The sequence below is a fragment of the Rhinoderma darwinii genome (assembly GCF_050947455.1).
Source record: "Rhinoderma darwinii isolate aRhiDar2 chromosome 11 unlocalized genomic scaffold, aRhiDar2.hap1 SUPER_11_unloc_2, whole genome shotgun sequence".
In the NCBI taxonomy this organism is placed as follows: domain Eukaryota; kingdom Metazoa; phylum Chordata; class Amphibia; order Anura; family Rhinodermatidae; genus Rhinoderma; species Rhinoderma darwinii.
The window spans coordinates 33153-47155 of NW_027461851.1; the positions used below are offsets into that span (position 1 = coordinate 33153).

Genomic DNA, 14003 nt, shown 5'->3' on the forward strand with positions numbered 1-14003 from the left:
ACAGCACCCCCTAGTGTCCATGTCATTGTGAAATGTGGTGTCTTCATCAGTTAATAACCTCTGTACATTTAAGAGGCTGGCAAACTGGCAATTGCCCATGTCCCCCATTTTTCTAGGTGTCCCCGAGAACTGAAACCACCGTGCGGAGCGGTGAATTGCATTGTAGCACCTTTGGCCATTTCTATGCATGAATGTTTTTTTCTGCATCAATTCTGCCCATACATCTGAAGTTTGAGTGCGGAGGACACCGAAAACACGAAAGAAAGTGACTGTAAATGGTAAATCCATGATCTAAAATAAAGACTGCTGCATCTGCGGTTGGGAACTCTGAGGGGCCCGATTATGTGGGAACCATATGACAGTATTATGTGGGCTGCATGCGGCTGTATTATCTAACATGCCAGAGCTGACGGGACGTGAACGTACACGACATAATCGCGGCACCCAGTTATTCTCCGCTCTGTCTCCCATTCCGTGAACAATGAAACACGTCCTTCTCGTTGTCTGAAACGTTGACGCCTTCACGCTCTTCATGTCTCTCGCATCAATTTCCTGGGAAAACATTTCCAGATTTGTTTTTAGATTAATTTACCTTTTTGTTTTATTTTTCAGTTTTTGTCGCATATTTATCTATTATCTGGCGGTTTCTCCATATGCAGCTGGTGACATCTAGTGGACGCTTGAGGTTACTACACGTCACTATAGAACTAGTGATGTCAGATGTTCATTGGCTCCTTCATCCTCCGGATCAGCAATGCTCCACCCTCTGATAACTTTGTCTCAATAAGCAGCTGAAGTATGCAACTTTTCAGATGATATAAAAATCTACTGTTACTACATGGAAGCAGTCAGCAAGCAGGCTGGCTGCTGTAAGTGAATCTTATCATGGCCTTATTTTTAACCCCTTAGTGACCACCAATATGCCATTTCACGGCAGCATAGTCTAAGTCCTGCACCGGTGTCCCGTACAGGCTGGAGCGGGGGCTCGTTGTTTGATGACAGCCGGGCTCCTTCCCCAGCAGTAGCATTTTTATGCATTTAACTTGTTTACGGAGGGAGGGAACTCCCTTTCTCATCCATCAGTGGCCCGCAAATGCAACCGTGGGCCTCTGATGGGGTGTCATGGCAGCCGGGGGCCTAACAATGGCACCCAGGCCTGTCCTGGCTTATATGCCTCTAAGGCCGTGCCAGGGCTTTTACACGGACAGGCAATAATGCTTTGGTACACTAGAGCATTAGAACAGCGATCAAAAGATCACACAGGGAAGTCCCCTAATGGGTTAAAAAAATAAGTAATAAATGTGATTAAAAGTTATTCATAAAAATTACAGTAAAAAAACAAATGAAACCATTTTTTCCATTAAAAAGTGTTTTTATTTTGTACAAAAAGAAATAAAGCGACACATATACGGCATATGGTAACGCCGCGACCGTAATGACCCAAACCATGAAGTTAATAATCGCGATTTTTTTCCGTTGCCCCTCAAAAAAGTAATAATAAAAGTTAATCAATAAGTCGCATGTACCCCAAAAAGTACCAATGAAAACAGTTTCGTCCCGCAAAAACCAAGCCCTCATATCACTACATTGACGGATAAATACAGCGACGTCGACGGAAAAGCAAAAAAGTGATGATAGCTCTTTAAATGCGACGATAGAAAAACAAAAAAAATAACGTGGTCATTAAGGCCTAAAATCGGCCGGTCACTAAGGGGTTAATATGTATTGTGTGACGAGCCAGGCAGCGCAGCTCGTTACCTGTAATGTTACCGGACAAATACTCGACACTCACACTGGGTAGTCAGGGGTTAATCAGCCGGGCCGCAGGCAGCATCAGAAGGGATATTTCCATTTCTGACACGTCCACGGGGATGTCACCTCTGGGACCTACAGGGAGGATTTGGTCCCCCAACCCCTGGCAGTCTCCTTCCCGGGGTGAATGGGGATTGGGGGACTCCCTTTCTCCAGATCGGTGTTGGTCCCAGATGTGGGGATGGGATTATTTATTTACAGCAGGACACCTTTAGGGTGCAGTCCCACGTAGCAGCGTCCGCATGCAGCCGAAACCTCGCTCACTGCCGTGGCCAATGGCTGTAGGAATTGGACGCTAATACCCCAAAATATGGTGCTGCCATAGGGGGTTTGGTCTGAATGCAGACGCTGCCATGCGGGACCGTTCCCTTAGGCTGCCGGTACGTGTGCTCCGACTATACGAGCTGCACAGCCAAAAACCGCAAAGCAAAACCACGGAAATTTGTGGTAAAACCCTGTGTGTTTCTGCCGCGCTTTTGTCGGCCACGCCACGTGCTAGAGCTGCGCTGCCGTTACAGTGTACAGGAAGCCTTAGACTCACAGTACTAAACAGTAAGAGCACCAGATACACACACAGCTGCTTGTTGACTGTTTCCAGGTAGCAACAAATTGAAATATACGTAAAAAGACTGAACTGCAGGTAAACGGCACGGACAGCGGAGGAGGAGCTGATCTTAAGTCAATATAGCGATGGGAACTGGGGAAACTGGTTTTCTGTGGTGTCCCGGGGGCTTCCTGGTAACGGGCGTCCTATACACGTGTGTACACTGGGGCCGCGACTCCTCACACATGGGATCAGTTACAGGAATTTTTGACTTTTGCAGCACTTTAAAGGTTTGATCAGGAAATCTGATAAATAACAATTCCCAGATATGACGTCATTATGGAAAACGCTCCCATTATAAGGTGGAGACCAGTCAGCATGGCCGCCATTTATAGACTGTGAGATACAACAGCCCACACTTCCCGCCAGACTGCGTGGATTGGGTTTTCCTGGCCGACACATTGAAGAATAATGTTTATAATAAAACTCTTCACAGATCCGGTCTGGCTGATTATAATGAGACATTTCTGGGTGGAGCTTCATTATAATCCCACAATCTTTGAATGTTTTGTCTAAATCAGAGCTCTCACGTGGGGGCGCTGTTGCTATGGAAATAAGCAGTCCATGAAAGTGGTGAAATGTGGAACTGCAAGTTACAAATGTGATGGGAAATTGCAATAAGATTTGGAGGAGGAGGAGTCTCCCTGATTTTCAATGATCTACAATGTTATATAGAATACAATAGCAGCTTCTAGAATACATGTCATGTCCCCTTTAAGGACCCACCTGGTGCTTGTTGGAGTTTCCCCTGGTGAGGAGGAAGAATCGGGTGTTTATTATATGTGGGGTCCAGGGCAGTGGGATCTTCAGCCTCTGCCGGGTCCCGGACCAGGGTTTCTGGTCTGAGAAGCAGTCCAACTGGTCATAACAGACCTCGTTACCTGCAGTGAGAAAAGGAAACGGTAAGAGGGTGTACAAGTCAAGGGGTTGTCCTCCTGCGTGGAGTCACTAACCAATTTTTTTTACTGTTGTTGTAATGATAGGGGTAGGGAAACGGACAAGTGAGCCCTAATCTACCCGCCACTCTGTCCCTGCCTACTTGCAACGACCCGCACTAGGCGACGGGGTACAACTGGGCGGCGGTCCCTACGCTCAGTAAGTGCACGAGACAAAACATGCAAGGGAATATAAAGCAAAGGGAAAGGGGCAGTTGCCCACGGCAACACCGTGAACAACAAGAGAGGTGAACGAGCCGAGTCAAACCAGGAGAGCACGAGGTACCAAACGCAGAGCAGAAGAGTAGTCAGTAAGCCGGGGTCAGTATGGAGCAGGATCAAATAGTTAGAAGCTGTAGCAGGGCCAGGAAACCACACTAGAAGAATCACAAGCAAAGGAGGAACAGGAAAGGCAGGTATAAATAGACAGAGGGCGGGAGCTAGCTCCGTCTGGCCAGGCTGTGATAGGCTCTCCCTCTCCTAAGCCTGCCAGCCTGAGTGGTGGAAGCTGGAGTCAGTCTCAGAGAGATAGACTCAGGTGAAGACTGATTACCTAAGGAAGTTAACCCTGAAGCTGTGCCTGGCAGATCCTTTACAGTACCCCTCCTTTTATGAGGGGCCACCGGACCCTTTCTAAGCGGACCTGGTTTACAGGGGAAACGAAGGTGGAACTTCCTGACCAATACCCCAGCGTGAACATCCCGGGCGGGTACCCAAGTCCTCTCCTCAGGCCCGTATCCTCTCCAATGGACCAGGTACTGGAGGGAGCCTTGGACCATCTTGCTGTCCACAATCTTGGCCACCTCGAATTCCACCCCCTCAGGGGTGAGAACGGGAACAGGAGGTTTCCTGGAGGGAGCCAAGGACGGGGAGCAGCGTTTAAGGAGGGAGGCATGAAACACGTCGTGTATACGAAAAGATGGGGGTAACTCCAGCCGGAAGGAGACAGGATTGAGGACTTCAATGACCTTATACGGCCCAATAAACCGGGGAGCAAACTTCTTGGACGGGACCTTAAGGCGCAAGTTCCTAGATGATAACCACACCAGATCCCCGACCATAAACAAGGGGTTAGCAGAACGTTTTCTATCAGCCTGAGTTTTTTGTACGCTCTGGGACGCCTCTAGGTTCTTCTGAACCTGGGCCCAGACTGTGCACAGTTCCCGATGAACGACCTCTACCTCGGGATTGTTGGAACTACCAGGTGAAGCGGAGGAGAACCGTGGATTAAACCCAAAATTACAGAAAAAGGGGGAGACCCCTGACGAGTTACTGACCCGGTTATTAAGGGAAAATTTGGCGAGGGGAATGAAGGAGACCCAATCATATTGACAGTCAGAGATAAAACACCTTAAATATTGTTCTAGAGACTGATTAGTCCTCTCAATCTGGCCATTAGTTTCAGGATGGAAGGCCGAGGAGAAGGACAGATCAATCTCCAACTTTTTACAGAAGGCTCTCCAAAACAAAGAAACAAATTGTACCCCTCTGTCCGAAACAATATTGACAGGGACCCAATGGAGACGCAGGATGTGTTTGACAAACAAGGTAGCTAACGTCTTGGCATTGGGTAGTTTCTTGAGGGGCACAAAGTGGCACATCTTTCTGAAGCGGTCTACTAATACCCACACCACCGACTTGCCTTGGGATGGAGGCAAATCTGTGATAAAATCCATGGAGATATGTGTCCAAGGTCTCTGGGGAATGGGCAACGAACGTAGTAAGCCCGCTGGTCGGGACCTAGGGGTTTTGGACCTAGCGCAAACCTCCCAAGCGGCGACGTAAGCCCTAACATCTTTAGGCAAGCCAGGCCACCAATAGTTTCTGGCAATGAGGTGCTTGGTACCCAGGACGCCTGGATGACCAGATAGTGCGGAGTCATGATTTTCCCTAAGTACCCTTAGCCGGTATTGCAGGGGAACAAACAGCTTGTCCTCAGGAAGGTTCCCGGGGGCTGAACCTTGATCAGCTGCAATTTCAGAGACTAAATCAGAATCAATAGAAGAAATGATTATACCGGGAGGCAAAATACAAGCAGGATCTTCCTCCGAAGGAGGGCTGGCCATGAAGCTACGCGACAATGCATCAGCCTTAATATTTTTAGACCCAGCCCTATAGGTAACCAAAAAGTTGAATCTGGTAAAAAATAGCGCCCATCGAGCTTGTCTCGGGTTTAGCCTCCGGGCAGATTCTAGGAAAACCAGATTCTTGTGGTCGGTAAGGACCGTTACCTGGTGCGTAGCCCCCTCCAGGAAGTGGCGCCACTCTTCAAATGCCCATTTAATGGCTAAGAGTTCGCGGTTGCCAATATCATAGTTACTCTCAGTGGGCGAAAACTTCCTGGAGAAGTAGGCACAGGGGCGGAGATGGGTGAGGGACCTGGTACCCTGGGACAAGACAGCCCCCACTCCCACCTCGGATGCGTCAACTTCCACGATAAATGGCTCCATTTGGTTGGGCTGAACCAGCACCGGGGCCGAGATAAAGCACTTCTTAAGGACCTCAAAAGCCTGGACAGCCTCTGGAGACCAGTGGAGGAGATCAGCACCTTTGCGAGTGAGGTCCATAAGAGGCTTAGCGATGACCGAGAAGTTAGAAATGAATCTCCTGTAATAATTAGCGAACCCCAAAAAACACTGTAACGCCTTCAGGGAGGCAGGTTGGACCCATTCCGCCACAGCCTGGACCTTGGCGGGGTCCATGCGGAATTCATGAGGAGTGAGGATTTGACCCAAAAATGGTATCTCCTGTACCCCAAACACACATTTTTCGGTTTTTGCAAACAGTTTGTTTTCCCGAAGGACCTGGAGCACCTTCCTGACATGCTCAATGTGGGAGGACCAGTCCTTGGAAAACACAAGTATGTCATCAAGGTACACTACAAGAAATATCCCCAGGTAGTCTCTTAAAATCTCATTTATGAAATTCTGGAAGACCGCGGGAGCATTACACAACCCAAAGGGCATGACGAGGTATTCGAAATGACCTTCGGGCGTGTTAAACGCAGTCTTCCACTCATCCCCCTCTTTGATGCGGATAAGGTTATACGCCCCCCGTAGATCAAACTTAGAGAACCATTGGGCCCCCTGGACTTGATTAAAGAGATGAGGAATCAAAGGAAGGGGATACTGGTTCCTTACAGTGACCTTATTCAAGTTTCGGTAGTCAATGCATGGCCTAAGACCACCATCCTTCTTCCCAACGAAGAAGAAGCCAGCACCTACCGGAGAAGTAGAGGAGCGAATGTAACCCTTGGCCAGGGATTCCTGTATATACTCTCTCATGGCTTCACGTTCGGGACAAGAGAGATTAAATATCCTACCCTTAGGGAGCTTAGCTCCTGGTACCAAATCGATAGCGCAATCGTATTCTCTATGAGGAGGTAACACTTCGGAGGCCTCCTTAGAGAAAACATCAGCGAAGTCCCGAACAATCTCGGGTAGCGTGTTCACCTCCTCAGGGGGAGAAATAGAATTAACAGAAAAACATGACATCAAGCATTCATTACCCCATTTGGTTAGCTTCCCAGTATTCCAGTCAAACGTGGGATTATGCAACTGCAACCAGGGAAGGCCTAAAACCAAAACGGACGATAATCCCTGCATCACCAGTACAGAGCACTGCTCCAAATGCATGGAGCCAACAAGGAGTTCAAAAACAGGGGTATGCTGTGTAAAATAACCATTAGCAAGAGGAGTGGAGTCGATACCCACTACCGGGACAGGTTTAGGCAAATCAATCAAAGGCATAGCTAGAGACATAGCAAATTCCACAGACATGATATTAGCAGAGGACCCTGAATCCACGAAGGCGCTGCCGGTAGCAGACCTACCACCAAAAGAGACCTGAAAGGGAAGCAAGATCTTATTACGTTTCATATTTACGGGAAATACCTGTGCGCCCAAGTGACCTCCCCGATGATCACTTAGGCGCGGAAGTTCTCCGGCTGCATTCTTACGCTTAGGACAGGTGTTCACTTGATGCTTGTCATCCCCACAGTAGAAGCAGAGACCATTCTTCCTGCGGAAATCTCTACGTTGTTGGGGGGACACGAAGGCCCCGAGTTGCATAGGTACCTCTGAGTATTCCGGGGAAGAGCGAAGCAACGGGACCTCGGGAGGCATCATGGGGGAGTCAGAGGAGAAAACACATAAACGTTTGCGTTGTCGTTCCCTGAGACGTCGGTCAAGTCGTACCGCTAAAGCCATAACCTGGTCTAGGGAGTCAGAAGAGGGATAGCTAACTAGCAGGTCTTTCAGGGCATTCGACAGACCCAACCTAAACTGGCACCTTAAGGCAGGGTCATTCCACTGAGAAGCTACGCACCACTTCCTAAAGTCAGAACAATACTCCTCAACAGGTCTCTTACCCTGACGTAAGATCACCAGCTGACTGTCGGCAAAGGCAGTCTTGTCAGTCTCGTCATAAATGAGTCCGAGAGCAGAAAAGAAAAGATCAACGGATGAAAGTTCAGGGGCGTCAGGAGCCAAGGAGAAGGCCCATTCTTGGGGCCCGTCCTGGAGCCGGGACATAATTATACCCACTCGCTGGCTCTCAGAACCTGAGGAGTGGGGCTTTAAGCGAAAGTAAAGCCTGCAACTCTCCCGAAAGGAGAGAAAAGCCCTCCGGTCCCCTGAGAACCGGTCGGGCAACTTGAGGTGGCGTTCAGGAGTTGAGGTGAGGGGAACCACCAAGGTAGCCTCAGGCTGGTTGACCTTCTGAGCCAGGGCCTGGACCTGTAGTGAGAGACCCTGCATTTGCTGAGCCAGGGTCTGAAGGGGTCCATAGTAGTGTCAGGGACCAGGGTAGACTAGGTATATGGGCTTGTGATTATGTAATGATAGGGGTAGGGAAACGGACAAGTGAGCCCTAATCTACCCGCCACTCTGTCCCTGCCTACTTGCAACAACCCGCCCTAGGTGACGGGGTACAACTGGGCGACGGTCCCTACGCTCAGTAAGTGCACGAGACAAAACATACAAGGGAATATAAGGGAAAGGGGCAGTTGCCCACGGCAACACCGTGAGCAACAGAGTGGTGAACGAGCCAAGTCAAACCAGGAGAGCACGAGGTACCAAACGCAGAGCAGAAGAGTAGTCAGAAAGCCAGGGTCAGAATGGAGCAGGATCAAATAGTAGAAGCTGCAGCAGGGCCAGGAAACCACAAGGAAAGAATCACAAGCAAAGGAGGAACAGGAAAGGCAGGTATAAATAGACAGAGGGCGGGAGCTAGCTCCGTCTGGCCAGGCTGCGATAGGCTCTCCCACTCCTAAGCCTGCCAGCCTGAGTGGTGGAAGATGGAGTCAGTCTCAGAGAGATAGACTCAGGTGAAGACTGATTACCTAAGGAAGTTAACCCCGAAGCTGCGCCTGGCAGATCCTTTACAGTTGTTTTTTAAAATGAAGCAACTCTGCAGACAGTTTACATTAAAACTCTGATTCTGTAGTAACGCAATACTTCACCTCCTCTCCCTCCTCTTATTGGTAACCTACCTATCTGGAGATCATAGAGGAGATCATAGAGGAGGGGATCATAATGGAGGAGATCATAGAGGAGGACATCATAGAGGAGGACATCATAGAGGAGGACATCATAGAGGAGGACATCATAGAGGAGGACATCATAGAGGAGGACATCATAGAGGAGGACATCATAGAGGAGGACATCATAGAGGAGGAGATCATAGAGGAGATCTGGAAATCAATCATAGAGGAGGAGATCATAGAGGAGGGGATCATAATGGAGGAGATCATAGAGGAGGGGATCATAGAGGAGGGGATCATAGAGAGGAGATCATAGAGGAGGGGATCATAGAGGAGGGGATCATAGAGGAGGGGATCATAGAGGAGGGGATCATAGAGGAGGGGATCATAGGGGAGGAGATCATAGGGGAGGAGATCATAGGGGAGGAGATCATAGAGGAGGGGATCATAGAGGAGGGGATCATAGAGGAGGGGATCATAGAGGAGGAGATCATAGGGGAGGAGATCATAGGGGAGGAGATCATAGAGGAGGAGATCATAGGGGAGGAGATCATAAAGGAGGAGATCATAAAGGAGGAGATCATAGAGGAGGAGATCATAGAGGAGGAGATCATAGAGGAGGGGATCATAGAGGAGGGGATCATAGAGGAGATCTGGAGATCATAGAGGAGGAGATCATAGAGGAGATCTGGAGATCACAGAGGAGGAGATCATAGAAGAGGGGATCATAGAGGAGGAGATCATAAAGGAGGAGATCATAGATGAGGGGATCACAGAGGAGTTCTGGAGATCATAGAAGAGGGGATCCATTTCTTAGGTATATTGGTCTCTCACACAGATGGTTAGTGGCCGCCATTACAGCGCCTCCAGGGGTTGTCATCCAGTTTTCCACATACTCTGAACGCCATATAAATCTGCATTGTTATGTTATGTACACGTGACCTTCACATCTGGATCATGTGACTAGGGTCATTACTTCTGTCCGGCCATGGCAGCACCGTGTCATCCACCCCATATAGAATAATGGAGTCACACGTGGTGGAACGCGTTGCAGTTTGTTAAATTGTGTCTGTTGAGATTTCCTGCGATGCTCTGCAGGGGCTATTGCTGTTTTACAGACTTCTAATGATGTTGATGATGGTGGTTATACTTCACCTCTGCTGGGTCCGGATTATTCAGTAAGAATCTGCTGTAACCCAATCTCTGCTCTTTCATTTAGGTAAATCCCACCGTCCCGCCCTGACGAATGTCACTGAACCGTCAGGTGTGAAACCAGCGACACGAATAAATATTATCCTGACATTTATAGATGAAGCGTTCATTGTTCCCAGAGAAAGCGCTGAGGACGAAAGGTGAGACGAGCTGCAGGGACGGGAGCTGTGACCTCCTGCAGAGCGGACAAAGCTGGGCAAGCAGAGAGGCAAAAAGAAAAATAATCTCCTAGCCCCAAAAATCTCCGTGTCCTACAAAGAAACCTGAATGTGTATAAAGACAGTAGATGATGGCGCCAATACAGCCGGAACCGGGTGCCCCAGAATTCCTGCTAATCCGGCAATCAGCAAAAATAGCCCCAGTGCCAGATTACCAGGAGGTCATCGAATAGTGCGGCACCGCAGAAGAGGATGTAACGTGTCTCCTCCACCTAGTGGCCGACCTTTCCTTCTAGCTGGGACAGTAAGGCATCATGCACATGGAAGTAATACAGCTCCATATAACAGGACATTGTACTAAGTAGTAATACGGGGCCGCACTCCAGCTCCGCACACCTACCATGTCACACAGAGTCATGTGTAGAAATAAATATACATTGCTTCTGTGGGAGACTAAAGCCTAAATTCAGTTCAGTGCTGCACGGAACACAATACACCGTCATACTGATCACCATACACCGTCATACTGATCACCATACACCATCATACTGATCACCATACACCATCATACTGATCACCATACACCATCATACTGATCACCATACACCATCATACTGATCACCATACACCATCACACTGATCACCATACACCATCACACTGATCACCATACACCATCATACTGATCACCATACACCATCATACTGATCACCACACACCATTATACTGATCACCACACATCATCATACTGATCACCATACACCATCATCCTGATCACCATACACCATCATACTGATCACCACACACCGTCATACTGATCACCATACACCGTCATACTGATCACCATACACCGTCATACTGATCACCACACACCGTCATACTGATCACCACACACCATCATACTGATCACCACACACCATCATACTGATCACCACACACCATTATACTGATCACCACACATCGTCATCCTGATCACCACACACCGTCATACTGATCACCACACACCGTCATACTGATCACCATACACCGTCATGCTGATCACCATACACCGTCATGCTGATCACCATACACCATCATACTGATCACCATACACCATCATACTGATCACCATACACCATCATACTGAACACCATACACCATCATACTGATCACCATACACCATCATACTGATCACCATACACCATCATACTGAACACCATACACCATCATACTGATCACCATACACCATCATACTGATCACCATACACCATCATACTGATCACCATACACCATCATACTGATCACCATACACCATCATACTGAACATCATACACCATCATACTGAACACCATACACCATCATACTGATCACCATACACCATCATACTGATCACCATACACCATCATACTGATCACCATACACCATCATACTGATCACCACACACCATCATGCTGAACACCATACACCATCATACTGATCACCATACACCGTCATACTGATCACCATACACCATCATACTGATCACCATACACCATCATACTGATCACCATACACCATCATACTGATCACCATACACCATCATACTGATCACCATACACCATCATACTGAACATCATACACCATCATACTGATCACCATACACCGTCATACTGATCACCATACACCATCATACTGATCACCATACACCATCATACTGATCACCATACACCATCATACTGATCACCATACACCATCATACTGATCACCATACACCATCATACTGAACATCATACACCATCATACTGATCACCATACACCATCATACTGATCACCATACACCGTCATACTGAACATCATACACCATCTTACGGAGTACAACGTGGCATCATCATACAGAGCATCACCCGGAGCACTATACTATGGCAATACTTCTAGGGGAGAATATTTCCATAATGCGGCGTCCACTGGAGTAAGCCACATTTTATTTTTCTGCTGGATTCGTACTGAAAAAAATATTTTGTGCATGAAATCGGAGACGTCCAGAGGTAGAGGAGGGTCCCATGATCCTATATGACGACCCTATAGTAACCGCGTACAATATGGAGCTGTAATACGGCTGCGTGCAGGACTCCACCGCGGAGGAAGTCGTCAGTCTAGTGCCAGTAGAGGGCAGCACCTAAAGATGCCCCGAGAAGCATTCAAGACACGCAGGAGATGTCACCACTGAGCGCCGGGGTCACATTATAGGGGGGCACATGGGATACTTGCCCTGCTGCCCAACCCCCCACCGTGCGGTCTGAGGTAGTCACTGACCAGGCTGTGTGCTGAACTCCCATACATTGTTATAGGGGGTCAGGTGGGATCTGGAATAGGTGCCCCCACCCCAACTTCATCCAGCACCGGTAATGACCGACACACTAACACATTAACTTCCAATGGTTCACAATTTCCAATGATCCGGCGCCTCCCCGGTCCCGAGCGGCCAGATTAGTGACATTTTAAGTAATAATTAGAATTAGAATCAATATTATCCCCCCCCCCCCGATCCCGGGACATGTTTGGAGTTGTAGTCCGAGGAGTAGAAATGATACTAGCAAATGATCTACTCACCCAGGATGCCTGCTGGGAAACACAGGAGAATGATGAGAGTTATGATCATCTGGAGGCGGAGAAGACAATGAGTGATGAATGCGGATGATACATTGTTATACACACAGGACGTAATAATCATATAATAATCAGCGCGGTTTTATTACTATTATCATACGTTTATACCGAATTCTGGGAAAGCTGGGTGCCATCCAACATGGCCGCCATTTCCGCTCCCACAGGGTTGTCACCCAGCTTTCCCAGGTTCTGGAATGTATTTATTATTCAGGAGCCTGGGAAAGCTGGGTGACGGTAGGAGCTGCGATAGTGGCCACATTGGTCGTCACCCAGAGAACTATTCACTATTGATGTCATTTATGCCACCTGACGGGATCCCTGGCAGCGCCCGGATGATGGCGGCAGCGCACGACCTCCCATCCCCCGGCGGTCAGTTCCTTTTACTCTTTTATTTCTTCCTTAATATTTGTTATAAAAGTTCATTCTAAGCTTTAAAGGGACAGAATCTCCGAAATACACAGTGTCCAATGTCTGTCGCTGGAGCAGCTACTGCTCTCTGGTGTCGGCTGCCGTCAGTGAATAGAGCCCAGCTTTATGGATCTATTCTCTGCAGATCGGTGGCATAATATTGTGAGTCTCACTTTACTGCTGCTGTGCACAATATACAAAACTGCCGGAACTTTCTATTAAAGAAAGAAAAACGCACAAAAGTCACCGAAATAACGAAACCGACAGAAGTAAAAACGCCTTATAATTTACTGACAATCCCCTCCCCCGACCCCGACTGATGAATCCACAGAAAAAAACACGAAAAACAACGAATGACCCCGGACGATGATGACGGCCACTTAACTTAATATCTGGCGCGACCTTCTGAGGCGATCGCTGCAGACAAACGATTTGTGTAACTGTCAGTGAGACTTCTGCGCCTGTCCGCAGGTATTGTGGCCGCTCCTCGTATCTAATCCTACCATGTGTGATACTGTCTGCTGAGCTGTGTATCTAATCCTACCATGTGTGATACTGTCTGCTGAGCCGCTGTATCTAATCCTACCATGTGTGATACTGTCTGCTGAGCTGTGGATCTAATCCTATCATGTGTGATACTGTCTGCTGAGCTGTGTATCTAATCCTATCATGTGTGATACTGTCTGCTGAGCTGTGTATCTAATCCTACCATGTGTGATACTGTCTGCTGAGCCGTTGTATCTAATCCTATCATGTGTGATACTGGCTG

The 14003-nt window shown here is 48.1% G+C and overlaps 1 protein-coding gene across 2 annotated transcripts in view; it reads right to left on the bottom strand.

Annotated features, from left to right (window-relative positions):
* Window positions 1–12818, bottom strand: part of LOC142698028 (pancreatic lipase-related protein 2-like) — a 28016-nt gene extending 15198 nt beyond the window's left edge. The window contains exons 1-4 of one of the 2 annotated variants that reach the window (XM_075847761.1): window positions 9668–9830; window positions 8843–9043; window positions 3143–3297; window positions 427–552 (exon numbers count right to left, since the gene is read on the bottom strand). In XM_075847761.1, coding sequence (XP_075703876.1) covers window positions 427–552; window positions 3143–3297; window positions 8843–9043; window positions 9668–9713 — 528 coding nt within the window. In that variant the 5' untranslated portion in view covers window positions 9714–9830. Of the gene's footprint in view, window positions 1–426; window positions 553–3142; window positions 3298–8842; window positions 9044–9667; window positions 9831–12769 lie in introns of those variants that run through there. The other variant, XM_075847762.1, reaches the window with a different exon arrangement.
* Between the last annotated feature and the right edge of the window lie 1185 nt (window positions 12819–14003).